The sequence below is a fragment of the Saimiri boliviensis genome, chromosome 5, assembly GCF_048565385.1.
Source record: "Saimiri boliviensis isolate mSaiBol1 chromosome 5, mSaiBol1.pri, whole genome shotgun sequence".
Classification (NCBI taxonomy): Eukaryota; Metazoa; Chordata; class Mammalia; order Primates; family Cebidae; genus Saimiri; species Saimiri boliviensis.
This window is the reverse complement of record NC_133453.1, coordinates 56951268-56978696: the sequence shown is the minus strand read 5'-3', so window position 1 is coordinate 56978696 and position 27429 is coordinate 56951268. Positions and strand designations below refer to the sequence as shown.

General features: G+C 38.0%; 1 protein-coding gene across 4 annotated transcripts in view; it reads left to right on the top strand.

Annotated features, from left to right (window-relative positions):
* The window catches only part of NUP35 (nucleoporin 35), a 40779-nt gene that overhangs the window by 1757 nt on the left and 11593 nt on the right, over positions 1 to 27429 (top strand). For 3 of the 4 annotated variants that reach the window (XR_012517688.1, XM_074399378.1, XM_074399377.1), the window contains exons 2-6: positions 1428 to 1535; positions 2534 to 2704; positions 4713 to 4840; positions 8089 to 8146; positions 23288 to 23429. Coding sequence is in view for 3 of the 4 variants with exons in the window: in XM_074399378.1 (XP_074255479.1) it covers positions 1428 to 1535; positions 2534 to 2704; positions 4713 to 4840; positions 8089 to 8146; positions 23288 to 23429 (607 nt within the window). In the remaining variant the exon portion in view is untranslated. The remainder of the gene's footprint in view (positions 1 to 1427; positions 1536 to 2533; positions 2705 to 4712; positions 4841 to 8088; positions 8147 to 23287; positions 23430 to 27429) is intronic. The other variant, XM_003921790.3, reaches the window with a different exon arrangement.

The following is a 27429-nucleotide window of genomic DNA, read 5'->3' as shown; positions in this document are numbered from 1 at the left end:
CTTTTAGGAGCACAGGCTGTGAAGTGGAATTGAAGACATGCAGCATCTTTTCCTTAAGCTTGCTGTAAGTGAAATTTAGCCTGAGGGCTGGTTAGTGACGGTCCTAATTAAGAGCCCATGGTGCCCTCCTTGCTGTCTGTTGCTTGCTTTCTTCTTTTCCTTCCTTATTACCTCTCTCCCTCCTTCCCTCCCTCTCTTTTGAGACTGGGTCTTGCACTGTCACCCGGGCTGGAGTGCAGTTGTGCAATCTTAGCTCATTGCAACCTCTGCCTCTGGGCTCAAGTGATCCTCCCACCCCAGTCTCCCAGTAGCCAGGATCACAGGCATGTGCTACCACGCCCAGCTACTTTTTGTATTTCTGGTAGAGACAGGATTTCACCATTTTGTCCAGACTGATCTTGAACTGAGCTCAAGTGATCCGCCCGCCTCAGCCTCCCAAAGTGCTGGGATTACAGGCTTGAGCCTTCGACTGTGTCTGTATGTATCCGGATATATCAAAGCTTTTCTTAAAACAATTCTTACTTTATGTTACCATAATTTTTTTTCTTTTAGGGGTGGGGAGTGAATGTTACCAAAACTTTTTATTTAATATGGTATTCTAAATATCTGTTAAGAATATGCTTTTGTTTAGACTTTTGGTTTAATTTTAGTAGATGTTCTTAGGAAATATTTCTGTAGTACCATGTAACATAGTAACTAGGACTTTATAAAATAATTACAATGTAATTAGAGTTTTAGCGTTTGCTTTATCCATTTACTGAATTTGCCTTTTCATCTTTCATACACTTGTATTGTTAATATCTAGGTGTAGTACAATGGAAAATAAGAGGAAGAATAGTTGGCAGCTTTTGGATATCAAGAAACAGATTTTTAAGACTGTCTAGAAGTTAAGTAATAATAAAAAGCATACAAATAACGTAGCAAACATTTGACCCTTTTGAGTGCCATGAGTCACGCTTAGGTGTGTCACCTAGTTGAAAATTATTTTCATAAGCAGAGATTGCAAATCCTACATTTATACTTTAATCACTTATTTTTTGCTATTATAAAATACTTGTAGAAAATAAGAATTAGTCTTTATTGAGCACCTGACTGTGTATCAGGCACCAGGTCAAGTGCTATACTTGCTGTAATTGTAACAATAGCTCTGTAAGTAGATGCTAGCTGTGCTTAATCCCTTTTGCTGAGAGAACCTGAACCCGTATCTTTGACACCATAGTCCATTGTTTTCCTTATTCTGCTGTTTTGCTCTGAATTTAGAATTACATAGCTCACTCATCTTCGTAAGGGAAACAATATCTACTCTGTAGATTGGGATAATTAATTTTTGTATCAACAGTTGTGAAGTTTCAGTTGTCTCTTTAAATTGGCTTTATATTATGGAGATATTTAGTGATGATTCTTTTTTTATTTTTTATTTTAAATAGAGATGAGGTTTCACTGTGTTGCTCAGGCTGGTCTTGAACTCCTGAGCTCAAGTAATCTTCCTGCCTTGGCCTCCCAAAGTGATGGAGTAGGATTACATAGGATTACAGGTGAGAGTCACCATGACCAGCTGTGATTATTCTTGATGTAAAATAATGATTTTTAAAAAAGATCCAAAAGTAAGTTTTCTAACTCAGCATGTTTCTGAGTTAGGGTGCTAGTTATCATTGTTATTTCATAAGTGCTCTAATATGTGCATGGTTACAGTTTTATCACAATAATGATGCACTTTTTATGGGGAAGAAAAAGAGACAATTTATTAAGCTAAACCCATTGTGTTTAGTATACTAAGACTTTGTGTAACTAGTACAGCCTAGCCTTGTTTTCGGTTGTTACATAGTTGCAGGGCTGGTCACACCAGTTGTGGTGGCTCATGCCTGTGATCCTAGCGCTTTGGGAGGCCAAGACAGGCAGATCACCTGAGGTGAGGAGTTCAAAACCAGCCTGACGAATATGGTGAAACCCCCATCTTAAAAAAAAAAAAAAAGGATTCAGAAATGGAAAGAAGTTGTTAGTGTGATTTTTAAACCCCTGAAATAATGTAAACAAAAATAGCTCTTAACAGATTAATATTGTGCTGCCAGTCACGGTGGCTTCACGCCTTTAATCCCAGCATTTTGGGAGGCCAAGGCTGGTGTATCACCTGAGCTCAGGATCAGCCTGGGCAACATGGTGAAACCCCATCTCTACAAAAAATAAAAAAATTAGCTGGGCGTGGTGGCTCAGCCTGTAGACGCAGCTATTGAGAGGCTGAGGAGGGATAATCATTTGAGCCTAGGAGGTGAGGTTGCAGTGAGCTGAGATTGTGCCACCACATTCCAGCCTGGGTGACAAAGCAAGCCTCTGTATTTAAATGAAAAAATGTGATTACAAGATAGCTTCACATTTTTCTAGAAATAATTTTTGTTGTTTTTTAAAAAATATATTCAACTATAGTTCTATTACATCTAAAAGTTTTGATTAAATTTTAAATTTATGTTAGATTCTTGCATGTTTTTGTCAAATATTGTAACAGAAAAGTCCTTAATTTATTTTTTGATTTGTGTAGGATCTGAACCAATGATGCTGGGTTCACCCACATCTCCAAAGCCAGGAGTTAATGCCCAATTCTTACCTGGATTTTTAATGGGGGATTTGCCAGCTCCGGTGACTCCACAACCTCGATCAATTAGTGGCCCTTCAGTAGGAGTAATGGAAATGAGATCACCTTTACTTTCAGGTAGGTGAAGTCCTTAACATAATCTTACAGTAATATCAGTAGACGTGCTAGATACAGGGGTGTTCAATCTGTTGGCTTCCCTGGACCACACAGGAAGAAGAATTGTCTTTGGCCACACATAAAATAGAGTAATAATAGCTGATGATCTTAAAAAAAAGAAAAAGTGCAAAAAAATCTTCATGATGTTTTAAGGAAGTTTACCAATTTGTGTTGGGCCACATTCAAAGCCATTCTGGGCTTCATGGGGCATTCAAGCCACAGGTGGGACAAGCTTGCTAGAATTTTAAAAAGTATAATGGTGCAGCATTCACCCTCATCAATACATTCATTGATTTTTTTTTTTTTTTTTTAATTCAGCAATGCCTCTATTGTAAAACAAAGTTTTATTTTAAGCCTCTTGGAATAAAGGTGTGTGCAGTATAAGCTATTATAATTTCTAGAACTACTAAGATGTATTCTGTTTTATTTATTCTAAGATGCCTTTGCATGTAAAACTCACCATTATTTTAAGTACCACTAGGAAAGATAACCCTAAATATGACACAATGCTAAGATGCCAATTTTTGTAAAATTCCTGTTTTGGGATGTCAGAGTGTGGTCGGGGAAGAGTGCCTCTTAGAGTTGATGAAATACCATCATTTAGCTTCAGCTGAATTCATTTGAAGTTACTCATCTTAAGATACAAGAATAGGAAATAATCGGTCAAAAGAAGTGTAACTTGAAGATGTAGCTGTGAATTCTGCCTTTAGTCTTAGTTGAATTGAAATTCTCACATACAGCATGTTTAATGAAAGGACTGACTTTGCTAAGTCACGCAGGTATTTTACACAGAATTTGCGATGGTCAGGGCAAAGTATTGTAATGTTAATGCAGCCTGTATTTAAAATTACAGAATTCCTATAGCAAAGAGATGTTTTAAAAAGTAACTTTGAAGTTTTAATTGAGTAGTGAGAATTAAGTGGTTGAATTCTAATTGTGAGCTAATATCCTTTAGCAGATGTTTAAATGAAAACTCTTCTTACTTTAATTGCCCCTTAAAGTATTTTTGCTTTAAAATAGTTTATTATTATTTAGGATTTATCAGGGAAAATTATTATGAATTATATTTGAAGTAATTCACTTAACATTAAACATTAAATTTCAAATGTATTATTTTATTATGGTAGTCAACATATATTGATTGCTTATGAGCCTGGCAGTATGCTGATCTTTCTTTTGTCATTCTTAAAGGGTAAGTAATAGTATCCCCATTTTTCAAAAGAGGAAACTGAGGCTAAATGCAATAAATTTGCTGAAGATCACTTGCTAGTGAGAGCATTATAAACCCCAGGTCAGTCTTATTCCGTAGACTGCTCTCAGTAGCTTAAGCTGTACTGTCCTGGCTCAGACATTAGTCTTACAGATGGCCTGGGCTGCATTTGGCATTGCATGTTCTCTGATTGATAAAGACATCTTTATGTCACAGAAGTTGGTCCTTTTACTATGTCTTTATTATGTACTTAAATATATTTCTACTGTGAGAAATATGAATGGGATCTTCTTAATCTAGATAGTCATATTCCACATTAGGGAATTATATTTATTCAGGAATCCAGACTGGAGCTGTTTAATACCTACTTTCAAGTGAGAAATGAGATCAAGTTTTGTATTTAAATGTTAAGCATTTTGTAGAGAGAGCAAAAGTTACATGTGTTTTCTAAATAAGATTTTCATTAACTACTTACTCTGAATCCTTTTATTCAAAGTACAGTCTGTGGATCAGCAGCATTGGCATCACCTGGGAGCTTGTTAGAACTGTATAATCTCAGGCTTCACCCTACACCTTCTGAATCAGAGCCTGAATTTTAACAAGATCCCCAGATGACTCTTCAACATATTAAAGTTTGAATAGAACTAGGAGACAAGATTTTTTAAGACAGTATTTGAAAAATACAAATTTAAAAAATCTTACCAAAAAGATAAAAGAATCCTTTGTTTTCTCACCTTTTTTTTTTTTTGTACACTGTAGGTGGGTCACCACCACAACCAGTTGTACCAGCTCATAAAGATAAAAGTGGCGCTCCACCAGTTAGAAGTATATATGACGACATTTCTAGCCCAGGACTTGGATCAACACCTTTAACTTCAAGAAGACAGGTAATATAAATACCCTCATCATCCACAATGAATAAGGCCATGTTTTTACGTGACTATTCTGTGAGGGTCGATACTTTGAAATGTTTTCCAGAAGTCTACTTTAATGTAACTGTGTTGCACAGAATCAGCATTAAACACGTTTATCATAGAATCTACTTAAATTCTGTTGATCATGAACTGTACTTAACAGTATAAAACTCTAGATTGTTTTCTCTCAATAGGTAATTCTCAGGTTTTTATAGGTATGCCTTATCCATCTGCCCATGCCTCCAACCTACTTAGTATACATGTAGAATGTGGTTATAGTTTAAGTCCTAAAGTTTAGTGTTTAGTATTTAAAAATTATGTGAAAGAGCAAATGAAAATTTAGAGTTTCATCTAGATGTAGGGCACTTGTCAGCTGAGAAGTAGTATGGACTTCTCTTTATTTTCTTCTTTTTAAGGGTCCCCAACAGGGTCTTGCTCTGTTGCCCAGGTTAGAGTGCAGTGGTACAGTCATAACTCTGCAGCCTGAACTCCTGGGTTCAACCAATCCTCCTCCCTCAGCATGTGCTGCTATGCCCGGCTAATTGTTATTATTTTTTGAGGGGATGAGGTCTTGCTCTCCTGGCTTCAAGTGATCCTTCTACCTTGACCTCTCAAAGCGCTAGATAATAAGTGTGAGCCACTGTGCCTGGCCAACTTTCTTTTAAGCAGAAAATTTAGTAGCTTCACAGACACAAGTGTTCTTTCCTATTATTATTGTGCATAGCAGGACATGTAAACAAAGTTTAGCAGCTAAATTGATAAGTTTTTAATATAAAGATGTGTTTGCTCTTTACCTTAGATACATGTTTTATGCCTTTCCCTAAATCATATTTAGTAAGGTTGTTTGAGAGTTGAAGAATATTAGAAAGGATTTTTCAGTGGATTTGTGATATTTTTAGGCTTGACATGTCTGGCATACTAGGCTTACTTGTCAAGTAAGGCAAAATTTGATCACTGTGTTAAACAGATTACTGTTCTTTCCAACACTTCTAGACCTGCCTTCCTGTCCAAAAGTAGCCACTAGCTAAATGTGGCTATTGATATTTGAAATATAGCTAGTCTTAATCGAGGTATACTTTAAGTATAAAATATACACCAGAGTTTGAAGACTTAGAAAGAATGTAAGATATCTTATTAATTTATTTTTATTTTTTGAGACAAAGTCTTGCTTTGTCACCGAGGCTGGAATGCAGTGGCACAATCTCGGCTCACTACAACCTCCGCCTTCCGGGTTCAAGCAATTCTCTGCCTCAGCCTCCTGAGTAGCTGGGATTACAGGCGCCTACCACCATGCCCGGCTAATTTTTGTGTTTTTAGTAGAAATGGGGTGGGGGGATCACCATCTTGGCCAGTCTGGTCTCGAACTCTTTGACCTGTAATCCACCCGCCTTGGCCTCTCAAAGGGCTAGGATTACAGGCTTGAGCCACCGAACCCGGCCTCTTATTAATTTTTAAATGTTGATTACATGTTGAAATGATAATGTCTTGGATGTGTTCGACTAAATAAACTATTACTAACTTTCACCTGTTTGTACTTTTTAAATATGCCTACTAGAAAATGTAAAATTACACGTATTTGTTGTTTCTAATGGATAGATATCCTGGTCTGGGATGGGTTTTTAAAGGTTGATAAGTAAAGCTTGTGTTTTGTTTGGTATGAGGGCTGGGCGTCTTGGTGCATGCCTGTAATCCCAGTAATTTGGGAGGCCAGGGTGGGTGATTGCTTGATTTTTGTGTATTTTTATTTGATATTATTTTTTGAAACAGGGTCTTGCTCTATCACCCAGGCTGGAGTGCAGTGGCATGCTCATGCCCTACTGTAGCCTTGACGTCATGGGTTCAAGTGATCCTCCTACCTCAGCTCCCTGGTAGCTGGTACTACAGACATGCGCCACCATGCCTGGCTAATTTTTGTGTTTTTTGTAGAGATGGGATTTGTCCTGTTGCCTACGCTGGTCTTGAACTCCTGAGCTCAAGTAATCCACCTCCCTTGGCCTCCCAAAGTGCTGGGATTATGGGTGTGAGCTTGGGCAGATCACTTGAGCCCATGAGTTAGAGATTAGCCTGGGCTACATGGCAAAACTCTTTCTCTACTAAAAATACAAAACAACAACAACAATAAAAGCCAAACTTGACTGGGTGTGGTGATGTGTAGTCCCAGCTACTCAGAAGGCTGAGGTGGTATGATTCCTTGAGCCTGGGAAGCTCAGGCTGCAGTAAGCTGTGATCATGTTACTACACTCAGCCTGGGTGACAGAGTGAGACTCTTGTCTCAAAAATAAATAAAATAATAAAAATTAAAAAATTATGAGAGCCACTGGCTCCTAAATTTGTGCAAGTTTTTATTGCTATATTCACAATGTTTGAAAGACTCATGGGTACTAATTTATAGAGAATGTTTTTGATTTGAAAGTTGGTAAGAATGTTATTGCTAGACTAGAGCCCAAATTAGTTATGCCCCCGGACTTTGCTCAGCCTTTTCCTAATCATGAAAGAATTGGCATTAATAATTGAATAATAAATTTTATATCTCTCCTAACATTCTCTCAGCTTTTAGTTCTGGTTGCTAGATAAAGCTATTTTAGATTTCCTTAGTTTAATTAGAATCTGTTTTAAAATTTTTTTATTGAGTTCTAGAGAGAGTCTGTTCTCATTTATTGATTAGAAGTTGTCTTTGTTTTAGAAGAATTTTTTAACTGTTTTCATCCTTAATTTTCTTATATTTTAAGGGATTAAAATGGATAATTTACCAGTTTTGGAACTTTCTACTGGTAGTGGTAGGGATACGCTGTCTTTTATTGTTTAGACTGATTTGAATCTATCATATTTCATGGTTTCTAAGCATCTTTGAAAATCAAATTCCGTCACCTTTCTGTTTTTCTGTGTGAACTTGGGTCATTTTAAAAACTACCATGATCTCTGTTATTTTACTTATCGTACATTAGAAACTAAAATAGTTACTGTATCAACTTTTATAGAAGATAATGTTCTTTTTTTTTAAACATATGACTTTTCTTATTTTAAACAAATACTAAGGGGTCTAGTATATTTTAAGTTAATACTGTTACATGGAAAAAAATAATGCCTTCATACTGTGAGCTAATTAGAGGCACCTCTAGCACCTGATAAAAATTCAGTTATCCATTGAATGAAGCCTTTTAACACTTACTGTATTTATGTTTCGCCTTTTTGCCATAACACTTTCTTCTGTTTTTGTGTAGCCAAACATTTCAGTAATGCAGAGTCCTCTGGTTGGAGTTACGTCTACTCCTGGAACAGGTAAGTGATTTTTTTTTTTTTTTTTTTTTTTTTTTTGAGACAGGGTCTGGTTCTGTTATCTAGGCTGGAGTGCAGTGGTGTGATCACGGACTTAACCACTCTGTCTAACACCAAAGACTTCTCTATTTGAATGAAAATAATATAAGACGTTTGTTGGTAGTTGCCAAAATTTTTTATTTTATATTTCAAACTTGGAGATTTTCTGAAATCTCCATAACTACTTTCAGGAAGGAGATACTTTGTGTATTGATTCTTTTCTGAATCAGATCACCCTAAAGGTAGGTTGGGGTGAATATCCAGAATGTTTTTTTTTAATTATATACTTAATAGATGTTTGAAGTGTTTCCTTAGTTATTACAACTTGTCAATAAAAAAGCTGTTGCATTTGGGATGAAAAGGAATAGTGAAGACCTGAATAATGAAGGTGTTTTGAGAGATGTTAATGCATAGTTCTAAATCTAAATGCCATTGAGTAGAAGTAACTACTGATTATATACCTAGTTTTTCTTTAAGATTAATGGATATTTAATCATCATCATTATCCTTAGCACAGTTCTTCATATGTAGTCAGATGTGTATAATTCCATCGAATGTTTATTCAGCAAATATTTGAGCACCTATGTACTCTGGGAAATAGTGAACAAAATAGACAATCCCTGCTTTTTTTTTTTTTTTTTTTTTTTGAGATGGAGTTTCGCTCTTGTTACCCAGGCTGGAGTGCAATGGCGCGATCTCGGCTCACCGCAGCCTCCGCCTCCTGGGCTCAGGCAATTCTCCTGCCTCAGCCTCCTGAGTAGCTGGGATTACAGGCACACGCCACAATGCCCAGCTAATTTTTTGTATTTGCTCTTGTTACCCAGGCTGGAGTGCAATGGTGCGATCTCGGCTCACCGCAACCTCCGCCTTCTGGGTTCAGGCAATTCTCCTGCCTCAGCCTCCTGAGTAGCTGGGATTACAGGCATGCGCCACCATGCCCAGCTAATTTTTTGTATTTCTAGTAGAGATGGGGTTTCACCATGTTGACCAGGATGGTCTCGATCTCTTGACCTCATGATCCACCTGCCTCGACCTCCCAAAGTGCTGGGATTACGGGCGTGAACCACCGCGCTTGGCCCGACAATCCCTGCTTTTATGGAACTTACGTTGATTTGCAGAATTTACGTTTATAAACAAAACAAGTAAATTATAAAGTTTGTTAGAAGGTATTGAATTTGGGGAGGAAAAAATTAAGCAGCAAAGGGGAAAGGAGGTGAAGACTTAGAGTTTTGAATGGGGTAATGTATTTGTTTTCTATTGCTGCCATAACTACCACAAAAAGTGGCTTAAACATACAAAATTCATTATCTTACATTTCTGGAGGTCAGAAGTTTGAAATGGGTCTTGTAGGCTAAAATCTAGGCATTGGTAGGGCTGTGTTCATTTATAGAGACTCTAGGCAATAATCTGTTTTCTTTCCTTTTCCATTTCTAGAGGCTGCATACATTTCTTGGCTTGTTCTCTTCCTCCATCTTCACAGTAACCAACTTTGTAACTCTTTGATCATTCTTCTGTAGTCACATCTCCCTCTCTCTTTTATATGCTTGTGAATACATTGGGCCCTTTTAGGTAATCTGGGATAATCTTTGTGTGTTAAGATCAGTTGATTAGCAGCCTTAATTCCACCTGCAACCTTAATTCCCCTATAGGTTCCAGGGATTAGGGCGTGGGCATGGTTTGGGGACCTACCCAAATTATTCCACCTACCACTGACAGTTAGGAGACAAGTAAAATTTACTGAAAAGACTGTAAGTGAGAGAGGCAGGGAATAGTATTCCAGATGGAGGGAACAGCAAGCACAAAGGTCCTGAGGTAGGAGTGTGTCTGGGGTGTTCAAGGAAGAATAAGAGGTGAGTGTGACTGAAATGGAATAAGTGAGCAGGAGAATAGTAGAAAATGAGGTCAGAGAGGAGAGGTAATGGGGACAAATGTATTACAGGGCCTTGTAGGTTATTGTAATAATTGATATTTACCCAGAAAATGTGGAAGACAATAAGGATGAGTCTGTTGCTAGGTTCAACTAATTTGGGAGTAAAAATTAGCCTAGAAGCAAGGAGACAAGTTAAGAGGCTACTTGTAGCAACCTAGGGAGAGATGATAGTGACATAAAAAGAAGGCAGGCAAGAAGGAAAAGAATACAATAACAGGAAAAAATGGAACGTAAGAAACAATAGCAAGACAGTAGATTTTAATCTAAGCAAATCAGGCCAGATGTAGTGGAATGTGCAGCTACTCGGGAGGCTGAGGCAGGAGGATCGCTTTAACTCAGGAATTCAAGGCTGCAGTGAGCTGATTTTTGTCACTGCATTCCAGCCTGGTGACAGAACAAGACCCTATCTCTAAAAAAAGTAAATAAAAAAAATAAAAAAACTAACCAAATTAATAATTACATAAAATGTATTAAATACTCTGGGTAAGGCTGGTGTTGTCAGAATGGATAACAAAAAGAACACCCAATATGAATTAGATTCTTTGAATCCTCCAAGTCTGAATTTCTTCAAGCAGTCTGTGAGCACTCATTGGCAGTGTCTTTAAAGTCTAGATTTCTAGTAAAAGGTTATTCAAGGCAACTTAGGCATTTTCTATCACGATGCTCAGAATTCTTCCAGCCTCTACCCACTGCCTGATTTCTAAAGCCATTTCCACATTTTTAGCTGTGTGTTAACAGCAGTACCTGACTTGTGGTACCGGAATCTGTATTGTGTTTCCGTAGTTGCCATAACAAATTACCACAAACTTAGTGGTTTAAAATAACACATGTATTGTCTTCTAGTTTCTAGAGATCAGATATCTGGGCCTTTGCTTAGAGCTCAGGTGTCAACGGTGCTGTGTTTCTCTCTGGAGGCCCTGGGTATGAATGTGCTTTCAAGCTCCTTCAAATTGTTGGCAGAATTTAGTTCCATGTGGTTATAGGAATGAATAAGGTCCCTCTTTCCTTGCCGGCTGTTACATTAAGATTCTTAACTAACTTCTAGAGGCTGCCCTCACTCCTTGGCTCATGACTCTCCATCTTCCATCTTCAGTTGTAGCAATGGCAGATCAAGTCCTTTGTTACACTTCCGTTTCTCTAACTTTACTTTTCTGCCTTCTGCTGCTGCTAAGGGCTCATTTGATTGTATCAGGCCTGTGAGGATAATCTAAGATAGTTCCTTATTCTAAAGTCAGCTGAGTAGTAACCCTAAGTTAATTGGCACTTGGTGGTTGATTGGATTACCAACCAGTCAAACCAGTCAGAGGACAGATATCTTGGAGGTCTCTTTAGGCCAGGTGCAGTGGCTCCCATCAGTAATCCCAGCACTTTAGGAGGCCAAGGAGGGCAGATCACTTGAGGCCAGGAGTTTGAGACTAGCCTGGCCAACATGGGGAAACCCTGTCTCTAGTAAAAATATAAAAATAAGACAAGCATGATGGTACACTCTTGTAATCCCAGCTACTTGGGAGGCTGAGGTGGGAGGATCACTTGAACCTGGGAGGCAGAGGTCGGAGTGAGCTGAGATCGAGCCACTGTATTCCAGTCTGGGTGAGAGTGAGACTTTGTCTCAAAAAAGAAAGCCAGAAAGAAATCTTGGAGGCCTTGTTAGAAGTCTATCATGTACGTCATAGTGAAACATCTAGAGTGTCACCCTAGTCTTTTCAGCTACATAACTGAGGTTGAATATTAGTAAAATAAGTTTTTAACAGCTTAAAGCTGATCAAACTGTAGCAAATAGGTGGATGATGGTGCTTTGTTTTACACAGCAATAGTGACTATTCAGTTATTTGAGTCATGCCAGGTGCCACTGGCTCACGCCTGTAATCTCAGCACTTTGGGAGACTGAGGCAGATGGATCACTTGAGTCCACGAGTTTGAGACCAGCCTGGCTAACATAGTGAGATGCCTGTCTCCACAAGAAAATTAAAAAATTAGCCTGGCATGGTGGCACACACCTGTAGTCCCAACTACTTGGAGACTGGGGTAGGAGGATCACTTGAGCCTGGGAAATTGAGGCTGCAGTGAGCAGTGATCACACCATTACATTCCAACCTGGGCGACAGAGTGAGACCTTGTTTCAAGAAAAATAAGTAATTGAGTCAGTAAGTGATCCCAGGGACACTGAAAATCTAAAAGCAGGGCTGGGTGTGGCTTGGTTGCACATGCCTATAATTCCAGCACTATGGGAGGTCGAGATGGGAGGACTGCTTGAGCCAGGGGGTTTAAGGCTACACGGAGCTATGATTGCACCACTGCACTCCAGCCTGGGTGACAGTGAGACCTTTTCTCAAAAAAATATTAAAAAGAAATGCAAAAACACATCATGTTAAGTAATGTTTTACATTTTAGTGGCTCTCTTAGTTGACTGAAGAGTAAACATTTTAATTTTCTTATTGCTGTCAAGTGGAAAAGCACAGGATTAAAGTTAATAAATATTGTTTTGTTAACTTACGGTTTTTTTTTTTGAGATGGAGTTTCATTCTTGTTGCCCAGGCTGGAGTGGGATGGTGTGATCTTGGCTTACCGCAGTCTCCACCTCCAGGTTCAAGCGATTTTCCTGCCTCAGCCTCCCAAGTAGTTGAGATTACAGCCATGTGCCACCATGCCTGGCTAATTATTTTGTATTTTTAGCAGAGATAGGGTTTTTCCTATGTTGGTCAGGCTGTTCTCAAACTCTTGACCTCAAGTGATCTGCCCACCTTGGCCTCCCAAAGTGCTGGGATTACAGACCTGAACCACCGTGCCTGGCCAACTTATTTTTTTTTTTTCTAATATAATAACTTATGTGAGGTTTTGTAATTTAGGAATCATTTATGAAAATACAAGAGCTGTGATAGGAAAAGTATACCTATCGTGAATTGGCCACTGGAAGCCACTGCTGCTTCTACTTTGAGTTTAAGGATTTTACATATAGAAAGTCTTAATGGAGCATAAGTAACGAAGAATTTTTTTGAAAAGGTGACAAGATGCGGAGACCTATTATGCATGCCCAGTGATAGGCAAGAAATAGGAAAAGGGAATTGACAAGAAAATTAAGGGGAAAACCTAGATTTTTCATTTAGAGCTATTTTTTTTAGCTTCTATGTTTAGTGTTAAGTGAAGTTTTTTTGGATGATCTTAGCTTTCTGAGATTGGCAGCTTTTATAAAGAGATGTCATGGGATGTAATGGCATGACTGCCATTTTGTGCTTAGTTTTTTTTGCATCCAATAAGGAGGCTGGTGGGTTATTTTTTGTTTTTGTTTTTTTAACACTCTGTAACTGATGTTAAGTTCTGTTTTAGAATATTATTTCTGGTGCAGGAAAACCTTGGTCATAAGTTAAAATAGGAAATCTGCATTAAAGACTATAAAGAACTCTTAGTCATGGTATATTACTGCCCTGGTAAAGAACATTGTAGTTTGCTCTACTTTCCCTTTCCTCATTCCTCAATATTTTCTCCTGCTATTTAAGTTTTCTTCTTCCTTTATATTTTTTCTTAATTTTTTTTTTTTTGAGAAGTTCTTTCACTTATATATCAGCTCTCTTCCCAAATGGTAGGTCACTAGTTAATGAACTAGAATCCTTATTTGTGTTAGCATATTGTTAACAGGTTAACTGTGATATTAAGTGATAGTAGAACTTTACGGCTGGTTTTGCTAATGCGAGGACCTCAGAGTTTTGATAGTGTTTTTGGAAGTGGAGGCTAAAAGGGACTCTTCTTTTTCTTGTTTGGGTCAGTTGCTCCTTACATGTGCTCCTTTTAAAGCTCTCTCTGCTCGGCTCTCATCTGTCTTTATCATTTGATTATGAACTCCTTCAGGACAGTTTTTTCCTGTGTCTTTAGTGTTTATCCATTTTAGAGCTGGATACAAGGGGCCTCAGAAAATGTTTGTTGACTGAAGGTATTGATGGATATAAGCTGTAGAAAGTTGAATGGTGGCTTCCGAAACAATATGTCCATATCCTAATCACTGGAACCTGTGACTGTTACATTTGATTAAGTTAAGGATTTCCAGAGGTGAGGCTCTCAAGGAGCATCTAAAAAGTTAAAGAGGGAAGGGGAGAGAATCCTGGATTGCCTGGATGGCACCTAAATCCAATCATAGGGGTCCTTGTAGGTAAGAGGTGGAAAGAAATTTGAAACAGAAGAGGAAGAGAAGCATATAGAGGAGAGAGAAGGTGATGTTCAGAAGGGGGCAGAGATTGGAGTGTTGTTTCCAAAGCATGCCATCAGTCACCAGAAAGTGGAGGAGGCAAGCAGTGGATTCTTCCTTAGTGTCTCCAGCAAGCATGCCACCTTGCCAACAACATAATTTTGGACTTCAGGACTCTAGAACTTGTGAGAGAATAAATTTCTATTTTAAGCCATTCAGTTTGTGGTAATTTGTTACAGCAGCCACAGGTAACTAATATATGTATAGTGTTTTCAGACAATGACATTCCAACACCAGTATCTACTACCGAATAAGAGGATTGGAGTATTTGCATCCAACTTGGCAAGGCATGATTTTTTTTTAATAATACTGAAAAAACACTGATCTTATTCTAGACCACAGTAGTTTCTTATTGTTGCTGAACCATATTATCACAAATTAATGCCTTAAAACAACACAAATTTATTGTGTTACAGTTGTGGAGGCCAGAAGTCTAAAATAGGCCTCAGTGGACTAAAATCAAGATGTTAGAGAATAAATGCAGAAAGGACTGCATTCCTTTCTGGAGGCTCTAGAGCAGGTGTCCCCAAACTTTTTACACAGGGGGCCAGTTCACTGTCCCTCAGACCATTGGAGGGCCGCCACATGCTGTGCTCCTCTCACCACCAATGAAAGAGGTACCCCTTCCTGAAGTGCGGCGGGGGGCTGGATAAATGGCCTCAGGGGGCCGCATGCGGCCTGCGGGCCGTAGTTTGGGGATGCCTGCTCTAGAGGAGAATTTATTTTTTCCTTTTCTAACTTTTAGAGGGTGCCCATATTCTTTGGCTTATGTCCCTCTACCATCTTCAGAGCCAGCAGTGTCCAGTGATCTACATCATTCTTTTCCTTCTCTCTTCCCCATTTAAGGACCTTGTTGGTTATATTGGGCCTATTTGGATAATCTAGGATAATCTTATTTTTAGCTAGACACCAAAATTTTATTTAATCTCATGTCAGATTAGCTGTGGTACCATTGAGTGGTCTCTAGTTATGGTGGGGCAATATTTTATGTTTTAGTCAAAATAACAAATGTAGATACTTTTAGAAAATTAAATAGAATTTACTGTGATCCCAGCACTTTGGGAGGCTGAGGTGGGTGGATCACCTGAGGTCAGGAGTTCAGGACCAGCCTTGCCCACATGGTAAAACTCTGTCAGCCTATTGCTCAGGCTGGTCTTGAACTCTCAACCTCAGGTAATCTTGATCTCAAGTGATCTTGACCTCAGGTGGTCAAAAATACAAAATATTAGCTGGACATGGTCGTAGGAGCCTGTAATCCCAGCTATACTCGGAAGGCTGGGACAGGAGAATTGCTTAAACCTGGGAGGTGGAGGTGGCAGTGAGCCAAACTGTGCGCCAGCCTGGGCAACAAGAGTGAAACTCCATTTCAAAAAATAAATGAATAAATAGAACTTAAATGCTTATAATGAAATGCAGTAATATTTAACCTTATTATGAACTAGCCAGTCCAGATCTTAGAGCTATCTTTTTGGAATTTACTTCCATGTCCAAATGAGATGCTGTATTAGTTTACTCTTGCCATTGTAACAAATTACCACAAATGTAGTGGCTTAAAACACTTCATATTTATTATCTTAAGAGTTTTGGAAGTCAAATCCAAATCATTCCACTGGGCTAAAGTCAAGGAGTTGATAGGATTGGTTCCCTTTGGAGATTCTTTGGACAATCATCTTCCTTGTTTTTTTTTCCCACCAGCATCTAGCTGGATTCTTGTTTCTGCCTCCTTCCTCCATCTTCAAAGCATATAATTGCAATCTCTGCTTCCATCATGACATAACCTTCTCTGAAGTAAAATCGACTTCTACTTCCCTCTTGTAAGGATACTTAATGGTTACATATAGGGCCCACCTGGATAATCGCCCCATCTCAGGATCTGTAGTCACATCTGCAGGGTCCCTTTTGCACATAAGATAGTGTTTCCAGATTGCAGGGATTAGGATGTTGTTATCTTGGAGGACTGTTATTTAGCCATCCACATCATCATATTGCTAATTCTTAATTTTCAGTTTTTAATTTTGCTATATTTCTCAAAGTAATTAAAGATAGTATATTTATTATATTTCTCCCACACATAACTGAATATAGTTATATCTAACTTTATTTCTTTGTCAGCGTTTGTATTATTGTGACTGTGTAAATACTGCTCAGTGCTGAACCAATTAATATGATTCTTTCTGTAAAACTCTTGATTCTCCAGTAGTTAATAATTGTATTTCTTTCTGTTAGTCTAATTTTCTATGTGCCATTTGTTCCCCTTATTTTAAGCAAACATTCTGTTGCTGTGGTACATACCTGTTTTATTACATTCATTTTTCAAGCACTTTTTTTTTTCTTTGTTTTAAGCTGAGAACTTCTCTCTCTTAGCCTCAGTCTTCATTTCTTGTTTTGGGGTGATATATGACAATCATTCTAGGACTTGCAAGTTTCTAGTGTTGGGTTCTTTTTCCTGGAGAGCATGCCTTCCTCTTTATGTGCTAATTTTGATGAAGAGGATATTTGAGTAGCTTTCTAAGAAAGCTTTATTAGGAAGTAAAAATTGAAGACCGCATGTCAGAAATGCTTTTTTTTTTTTTTTTTTTCCCCCAGTCTTCACACTTGATTGATAGTATAGCTAGGTATATCAAGTTAGAATTTTGGAGGCATCATTCCATTGTCTTCTGCCTTCCAGTGTTATGGTGTTATGTGGAAGCAATTTGCAGTAATGATTCCTGAATATTTGTATGTGAACTGTTTCCCAAAATTTATGATCTCTCTGTGGTTGGTATTCTCAATTTCACAAACATGACTTGGTGTGGAACTTTTTTATTTGTTTTGCTGGGAAATTGATGGATCCTGTGCATCAAGATGTTTGTATTCTTTAGCTCTGGGGAACTTCCCTGTATTATTTGTTTGATAATGGCTTTCTCTCAGCTTTCTCTATTCCATTTTTTTTTTTTTTGGAATTTCTTCTGATTGTGTATTGCATTACTGTAGAGATTTCTAATTATTTTTTTCTTCTTTATGTTATTGTTTGTATCTGTATGCTACTTTCTGAGAGATTTTCTCAGCTTTTTTGTGCTTTTTCTTTTGGCTTTTGTTTTCGTTTTGAGACGGAGTTTTGCTTTGTTGCCCAGGCTGGAGTACAGTGGTGCGATTTTGGCTCACTGAAGCAGCCTGCCTCCCAAGTTCAAGTGATTTTCCTGCCTCAGCCTCCCAAGTTGCTGGGACTACAGATGTACACACCATGCCTGACTAATTTTTTGAATTTTTAGTAGAGACAGGGTTTTGCCATTTTGGCCAGGCTGGTCCTGAATTTCGGACCTCAAGTGATCCACCTGCATCAGCCTCCAAAAGTACTGGGACTACAGGTGTGAGTCACTGTGCTCCACCATGTCAATCAATTTTTTATTTTCTCTGTCATTCCAATTCCAAGAACCTTTTTGTTGTTGTTATTTGAATATACTTGGACATATAACATTCTGTTCTTTCGTAAGTAAAATGTCCTAGCAGTGAGGTTAATAGCAGTCTTTTTTATTCTTGCTCTGTCTCATCCCTTCTAGTTCTTGGTGTTTTTTTTCACTCCTCTGAAAAAAAGGAGTCATTGCTGGTGAGCAAATATTTATCAAATGAGGCACTAAAAAGCCACTTGGAGTAAGTGTGTGTATAGGGTTCAGTATTGGCAGTGTGAGGTAGAATTGTTGGAGAGAAGCTGTTTTGTATCTTGCTTGGCTTCATTTTTAAGTGTTCCCAAAGAAGAATCTTTTAATACTCAGCCTTAATGCCTAAGCTGGTGTTCAGAACATAGGCAGGGGCAAGTCCCTTTTTCAATGTGCAGATTTTCACTTCAATAGTTGTTTTCTGCTGTAAGGCTAATTGAGTTTTGAACTGTTGAGGTTCCTTTTCTTCAGAGACAAAATCTTCAGTCTTTTGAGGTTGGAGTGGTAAAGTGACAGCAACTTGGCTGCCTGGGATAAAGAGAGGCCTGGCCTGTAAGCTGTTTTTATATACTGTATACTAGTTTTCCTTAAGTTCAACCAGCAGTTTTTTTTTACAGTAACATTGGTCCCCAAAATCTGAGACTTTTTGAGAGTCTGTCATTAGGTGTTCGTGAGGGATTACAAGTGAATACAGGGTTCAGTTCACCATGCTTTGATTGGACATTGTAAGCATTGTTCAATGTGCTTTTTGGGTACAGTGTGTGTGTCATACTGCAAATTCTGATTAAATAGTCCTTATAAGATTATCCTTCAGATACTAGCTGTAAGTTTGGGACCGTTACTTCAGACCAGCTGGCTATAAATTAAGAGGTTCCCAAGACTGCTTGTAATGTTTGGTAGTTTACTAGAAAGACTCAACAACCCCACTGAAAGTGCTGTACTCATGGTTACAGTTTTACTAAAGCAAACAGAAACAAATTTGAAGTTTGGAAAGGGTTCCAAATATGAAGCTTTGTTTCCATTGTCCTCAGGGAGATGTGTTATTCTCCCAGTGTCAATGTATGGCAATATACATGGGGTACTACCAACTAGGGAAGCTCACTGGAGTATCTGTGTCCACAGTTTTTATTGGAATTTCCTTACATAGGCATGATTGAATTATGGAGCAAGTGGTTGATTTCTATCTCCAGTCTTCTTCCTCTTCCGAGAGGTGGGTTGATAGGCTATAGCTCAAAGCTTCTACCTTTTTATCATACAGTTTGTTTTTCTGGAATGACCAGCCCCCGCCAGGAACCGCCTTGTTAGCATAAACTAGCAGGTACAGTTTTAGGGGCCCACCATGTATAACAAAGGCACTTATATTGCTGGGGAAGTTCCCAGGGTTTAGAGGTTACCTTCCAGGAACAGAACAAAGGAACCTCTCATTGAGCAGAGACCAAATTCCTTAAGTATTGTGCTACTTTGTTTCATGATAAGAAGTTAACACTGCCAGGAACCTCTTTTCTCATTTCCTTTGGCTTATATCTGTTTAAAATTGTCTTTTTATCTCTTATTTTCATTTAGGTTAGTGGCCTATTTTGAAATAATTGAATCTGCTCTTTAATTGAAGACATTTTCATAAAGGGTAATAAGGTCTTTTACCCTCTGCTTTAATCCAGTCTTAGGAAAAATGTTTGAATAATGATTTACTCAAGGAGACACGTTACAGTATGTTTTGATGTGGTTTGATAGGCACACTTTATTTTCATCTTAAAAAGCATGGCATGTAGGCACCAGAAGTCTGATTAAAAGGAAGTAAAATCAGTGGAGCAATTAAACATTAACTAGGTGGGGTGCAATTATGCTAAAGTTATGTAAATAGTTTTAGATTATGTATAAGTAATTATATTTTACAGAGTAGTTGACAGGACAAAAATTAAGTTGCTTATTCGTTTGAGACTTAATTTTGATTTGTTTTATTTTTAAAGGTTGTAATGGTTGTCACAATTCTAGCCTTCATAAAATTTCTTGCTTGAAGGTTGTTACATGATGTAGCATAACTAAATTTTGTCTTCTTAATGGTAATACTTGTAGACTGTAGAAAATTTGGATTGGCTTCAGATTATATACTAAAATGCCTTTTCCTATCTTTGGTTTGTTAATAGATGTCTTTGTAGTAAGAACGAAATTTAGTTAAGAGTATCTTTTATATAAATATATGCTTCTGCTTACTTACTAAAGCAATAGTTGGTAACTTTGTTGATAACCAGCTTCTTAAAAATATAATAGCACTTGTCAAAGAGGGATGTTTCATTTTAAATCAGCCTTGTTTTAGAAATATATTGAACAGGTTGAGTATCCCTTATCAGAACTGTTTGGGACCAGAAGAGTTTCAGATTTTGGAATATTTACATTATAACTATCAGTTGAGCACTGAAAATCTGAAGTGTCCTTTGAGTGTTATGCTGGTGCTCCACAACTTACAGGTTTTGAAACATTTTGTATTTTGTATTTTCAGATTTGGGATACTCAGCCTATAACTATTAAATGCTTCTGTGGTGATGACGGGAAAAAATTGTTAAATGTATTATAGGACCATATACTTTAATATTCCTACACATGTACTCCATACGTTTGTAGAAATAAAAAAAGTCCAGTATAGTTGAAGATTACCTGAAAGAGAATTTTAAAAAGGTTTAACAAATATTACTTAGTTATTATGTCTATAGCGAACCTGTAACACAAGATGGGACATAGACAAGAACTTAAAAAAGTTAACTGTTGTTTGTAGTACATAACTTCAATATAAATTATGCTTTTGGTTCAGTTATTCTGCATAGACAGCACAAATATCAATTCATAAAGTCAAGTCTAAAAGACTTCTAGAAATAATGTCCGTGTCTTGCCTCCAAATGATATCAAAACAAAACTACAGCCTGGACAGGATCAAAAGAGTTATCAAAGAAAACCTACAACGATATCATTCTAACTGAAAAGAAAAAAATACCATCACTTAAGAATTTCAAAAATCTGCTGGGCATGGTGGCTCACGGCACTTGGGAGGTCAAGGCGGGCAGATCACCTGAGGTCAGGAGTTTGAGACCAGCCTGCCAACCTGGTGAAACCTCATCTCTACTAAAAATACAAACATTAACCAGGTGTGGTTGTGCACGCCTGTAGTCCCAGCTACTCTGGAAGCTGAGACGGGAGAATCGCTTGAACCCGGGAGGCAGAGGTTGCAGTGAGCCGAGATTGCGCCATGGCGCAAAAAAAAAAAAAAAAGAATTTCAGAAATCTTAACTGTTTAGGGTTACTAAAAAATTTGAGTTCCTAGATTCTTTGAATTCAAATTTAGAAACTAGAACTAATCTAATTTAACCTACTAATGTAAACTTTCCTGTAGGAAAAATATGTTTCAGATTACCGCACATCTGCCAAGCTTATTAAAGAATCTGTTTTATTCAGAACACTATCCTAGACCTTACTAGAAAACAAGATGTTCAAATGGTAGCTCTGTTTTTAGTTCTTCAAATAGTCTCCAAACTGCTTTCTGCTGGGGCTTAACTAATTTATAATTTATACTCCCACCAACAGCATATAAGGATTCCCTCTGCAGCCTCACCAATGTTGCTTTTTAACTTTTCTTTTTTTTGAGATGGAGTTTCACTCTGTCACGCAGGCTGTAGTGAAGTGGTGTGATCTTGGCTCACTGGATTCAACCTCCGCTCTCTGGATTCAAGTGAATCTTCTGCCTCAGACTTCTGAGTAGCTGGGATTACAGTGCTTGCCACCACATCTGGCTAGTTGTATTTTTGGTATAGATGGGGTTTTGCCTTGTTGGCCAGTCTGGTCTTGAACTCCTGACCTCAGGTGATCCACCCGCCTCAGCCTCCTGAAGTACTTGGATTACAGGTTCGAGCCACCTAGCCTGGCCTATTTTTTGACTTTTTAATAATAGCAGCCATTCTGATTGGTGTGAGATAGTATCACATTGTGGTTTTGAATTGCAGTCTTCGATGATTAGTGACATCAAACATTTTTTTCATGTTTGTTGGTCTCCTGCATGTCTTTTGAGAACTTTATGATTCTTTTTTTATTTAAGTTCTTTACAGATTGTTTTGTTGGATGCATACTTTGCATGCTTTCTCCCATTCTGTAGGTTGTTGGTTTATTCTTTTGATAGTTTATTTTTCTGTGCAGAAGGTCTTTAGTTTAATTAGGTCCCACTTGTCAATCTTTGTTTTTGTCACATTTGCTTTTGAGATATTATTAGTTGTAAAGTCTTTGCTGGTTTTTTACCTCTTCTTTGTTGGTTTCTTACCTCACTTAAAGCTTTGGCTTTTACAGTGGCTTTATAAGGTTTTTCTTCATGATCCGTGTATTGCTGCGTCTCTGCTTTCACCTCCTTGTTTTCATCTCATATCCCCCTCACTCACTGTGCAAATAGTGGCCTTGTTGCATTCATCTAAGACCAGTCATGTCTTTTCTCAGGGCCTTTGTTCTTATTTTCTCGGCAAAATGTTCACTTCTTCAAATATTGTTTTGCTTCTCTTGTCATTTAGGTTTTTGCTTTAACACACCTCAGTGAAATCTCTTTTCATTTAACCCTTCCACACAAATTGTCCCTGTCTCCCTTCTCTGCTTGATTTTTTTTCTATATAGCATTTTTAGTTTAGTAGCACACTAAGTATTTACTTATTTGTCTCTCTTTCTCTAGAATGTAGGCTCCATTAGGGATGGATTTTTTTGTTTTTATTTGTCTTGCTTGTTTAATGCTATACCTTCAATACCTAGAATGATGCTTAGTGCATATTTAAGTGCTAAAAAAAATTTCTTGAATAAGTAAATTATTATTGCTACTGTGAACATGGAAGGGAAATAGTCTCTGCTTCTCACAAATGTATAACCTTAATTGGATAGTGCTTCTGAGGTAAAATGAATTTGTAAAGTGTTTAGCATGGCTTGTTAGACACAGAAGTACTCATTAATTTGTAGGTGTTACTGAAGAATAAGAAATAAAAGGGTAAGACATGTTAGATGGAAATAACCTGAATAAAAGAGAATTCCATTCACATTTTAAGGAGTAGGGTAGATATTGTTTAGGGTCATACTGGAAAAGTAAGGTTGCAACCATGTAGCTGAGGCCAAGGCATTCAGATTTTGTTCCGTGAGTAATTGCATTTTTGCATGTTCTTAAGGCAGAGGTGCTGTGATGAAAGTGGTCGATTTGGAAGGTGAAACCAACAGAAGTCCCTGAGGTTTCCTGGGATATCCTTCTGATGTTGGCTTAACCAGACATGCTTAATAAAGCATTTAGATAATTTTTCATACCTAATAAAACATTTGCAAAATTATAAACTATGCTCAATTATTACTTCCTCTAATTGTGTAGTAAAATGAAATTGCTATTTGACCCCAGTTGTATGTTTTGAACTATTTATGTAATTGCCAACTTTATTAGACTTTTTCATTTAAAACTAAGATTTTGATTTAAAATTAAGATGTTTATTCGGGTAACTAACTTGCCAAATATCCTAATATAGGGCAAAGTATGTTTAGTCCAGCAAGTATTGGTCAGCCACGAAAGACGACATTATCTCCTGCCCAATTGGATCCTTTTTATACTCAAGGAGATTCTTTGACTTCAGAAGATCACCTCGATGACTCTTGGGTGACTGTGTTTGGGTAAGGTTTTTGGATCATTTACCTTTTTAAAAACCCCACTCTAACTTTTTATAATGAATATAACCAAACATGCAGAAAAATGGAAAGAATTGCACAGCAAACACCCATATTACTACCACCTAGATAATATGGTTAGCAGTTTGCTACATTTGCTTTATCTATCATTTGTCTATCAATTTATTCTTTTTGTTGGTACAATTTCATAAGTTGTAGGCATCAATACTTATATTATTCTAACACTTAAGCATGTATATCATTAACTAGAGTTTGATATTTGTTTGTAGTTTTTTAAAATCACTCGTCTGTTTATTTCTTCCCAAATTATTTTCTCTTAAGCATATTTGCTGGATGGAACAGGGTTGTCCTTTTAGACTTAGGGAACTTCTTCCCCTTTTTCTAGTGACTAGTTCTCTACTTCTAGTGGACTTTGGTTTTGAACTAATAGATTGAACAGTTACACACACACACACACACACACACACACACACACATACACATACATACACAGTCACAGGGTTGATACTTTCTAGTCACAAAATATTGAATATTAAAAGAAACAGAGTATGACAGTCCTAGTTACATTTTTGAATAGATTTTTAGGTCCAAAAATACTTTAAAATACCTTTAAAAAATATTTTTTTATTTCCATAGGTTTTGGGGAACAGGTGGTATTTTGTTACATGAGTAAGTTCTTCACATGATTTGTGAGATTTTGATGCACCCATCTCCTGAGCAGTATACACTGAACCCAATTTATAGTCTGCCTCGGCCTCTCAAAGTGCTGGGATTACAGGCATGAGCCACTATGCCAGGCCAAATTTTCTGAACTTTTATGGTCTGTTTCCCTTTTAAAATAGAATACTTTTAACAGTACCCAAGTCACCTTTTGAATGCTTTGCTGCTTAGAAATTTTTTCCTTCAGATACCCTAAATTATCTTGCTCAAGTTCAAAGTTCCACAAATCTCTAGGGCAGGGGCAAAATGCCACCAGTCTCTTTGCTAAAACATAACAAGAGTCACCTTTGCTCTAGTTCCCAACAAGTTCGTCATTTTCATTTGAGACTACCTCAGCTTGGACCTTATTGTTTATATTATTATCAGCAGTTTTGTGAAAGCCATTCAACAGTCTCTAGGAGGTTCCCAACTTTTCACATTTTCCTGTCTTCTTCTGGGCCCTTCAAACTGTTCCAACCTTTCCCTATTACCCAGTTCCAAAGTCAGTTCCACATTTTTGGGTATCTTTTCAGCAATGCACTGCTCTACTGGTACTAATTTACTCATTAGTCCATTTTCATGCTGCTGATAAAGATATACCCAAGACTGGGAGGATAAAGAGGTTTAATTGAAAACTTACGGTTTCACATGACTGGGAGGCCTCAGAATCATGGCAGGAGGCGAAAGGTACTTCTTACATGGCAAAGTCAAGAGAAAATGAGGAAAAAGCAAAAGCAGAAGCCCCTGATTAACCTGTCAGATCTCGTGAGACTTGCTATCATAAGAATAGCATGGGAAAGACTGGCCCCATGATTTAATTACTTCCCCCTGGGTCCCTCCCACAACATGTGGGAATTCTGGGAGATACAATTCAAGTTGAGATTTGGTGGAGGCGGGGAGGTCACAGCCACACCGTATCACATGCTGATACTGTAATATATATTTACTATATAATTTTTGGGATTAAAAAAACATAAAAATAACACATGAGCTCCTTGCAGGAAGAAAGTTGCACAATAAATGTTTAGTGGATTTTATGTATTCAATTTATTTAAAATTAAAAAATTTAAAAGGTATATAAGAATGTACAATGAAGTCTTCCCTTTTCCTTTATTTTTTATTATTATTTTTATTTTTTTTTTGAGACAGAGTCTTGCTCTGTTGCCCAGGCTGGAGTGCCAATGGCATGGTCTTGGCTCGCTGCAACCTTTGCTTCCTGGGTTCAAGCAATTCTCTTGTCTCAGCTTCCTGAGTAGCTAGGATTACAGACGTGCACCACCACGCCCAGCTAATTTTTGTATTTTTAATAGAGAGGGGATTACTCCATGCTGGTCTTGAACTCCTGACCTTGTGATCTGCCTGCCTTGGCCTCTGGAAGTGCTAGGATTATAAGCTTGAGCCACCGTGCCCGGCCCCCTTTTACTTTTGTCCCTAGCGAGTTTTCTTCCTTTTTAAGGCAATGATTGCCACCTGTTTTTTGGTATATGTTTCCAGAGAGATTTTTATGTGTTATTGATTCTGTCAGGTAAAAAGCAGGATCATTGCATTCCGTTGTTCTCTAGAAAGCCTATACTCAGTCCTATATCGATAGCAATTGGGCTGGCATTTTTTTTTTTTTCCTTCTTTTACATTTTTATATTCTCTCATAAAATGGCTTTTTTTTTTCTTTGCGACAGTCTCTCTTGTTACCTAGGCTGGAGGGCAGTAGCATGGTCATAGCTCACTGAAGCCTCCAATTCCTGGCCTCAGGCAATCCTTCTGGCTTAGCCTCATGAATAGTTGGGATAAGAGGCATGAGCCAGTTTGGATGCATGTTTTTCAAAATAGATATCCACTCTTAAATCTGGTTTTCAGGCTTATAGTAGTGGTTTAACTTTTAAGATTTTCAGTAATGAGATAAATTACTTGAAGCACTCCTAGTCTTCTTTCGCATTTCAGACATTAACTTTCCCAGCTGTTTATTTTTTTTACTTTTATGTTTTAATAACCCTCTATGACTTTAATTTTAAGAACTGAGGCATTCTCCTTTAAGGGATAAAGTATGTTATTTTTATCATTTATGGGGAAGTACCTCTTAAAGATACATTATATATGTTCTTTCTCTGGCAATTTAACTTTTTCCTACTGACTTAGGGTTATGAAATATTCATTGTTTTGGGTGATTCTACTATAGAGTATTAGAATATAAGTTTCTACTTAAATTGGTCCAAGAGTTTTAGAATTATGTTTTATTTTTTATTTATTTATTTATTTTTGAGATGGAGTTTTGCTCTTGTTACCCAGGCTGGAGTGCAATGGCGCGATCTCGGCTCACCGCAGCCTCCGCCTCCTGGGCTCAGGCAATTCTCCTGCCTCAGCCTCCTGAGTAGCTGGAATTACAGGCACGTGCCACCATGCCCAGCTAGTTTTTTGTATTTTTAGTAGAGAGGGGGTTTCACCATGTTGACCAGGATGGTCTCGATCTCTCGACCTCGTGATCCACCCACCTCGGCCTCCCAAAGTGCTGGGATTACAGGCTTGAGCCACCGCGCCCGGCTGAATTATGTTTTATTTTTTAAGCACTTCCCTCACTGGCAGCCGTTCTTTCTTATTTTCATTTTTGTTTTATTTATCCCCTGTAGGCACCCAACATATTTGTTTTTCTTTTTGATTAGAAATTTCATGTCCAGATTTTATGCAAATGAATTTTCAGTTCTGATTGCAGTAAATATTTTACTCACATAGATTTTTTTTTTTTTTTTTGAGACGGAGTTTCACTCTTGTTACCCAGGCTGGAGTGCAATGGCACGATCTCGGCTCACCGCAACCTCCGCCTCCTGGGTTCAGGCAATTCTCCTGCCTCAGCCTCCTGAGTAGCTGGGATTACAGGCACGCGCCACCATGCCCAGCTAATGTTTTGTATTTTTAGTAGAGACGGGGTTTCGCCATGTTGACCAGGATGGTCTCGATCTCTTGACCTCGTGATCCACCCGCCTCGGCCTCCCAAAGTGCTGGGATTACAGGCTTGAGCCACCGTGCCCGGCCTACTCACATAGATTTTATTTTGTTTATTTATTTATTTAATGAGACGAGGTCTTACTCTGTCATTCAGGCTGGAGTGATCTCTGCTTACTGCAACATCCACCTCCCAGGTTCAAGCAATTCTTCTGGCTCAGCCTCCTGAGTAACTGGAACAACAGGCACCCACTACCATGCCCTGCTAATTTTTTGTATTTTTAGTAGAGATGGGGTTTCACCAGGTTGGCCAGGCTGGTCTTGAACTCCTATCCTCAAGTGATCCACCCAC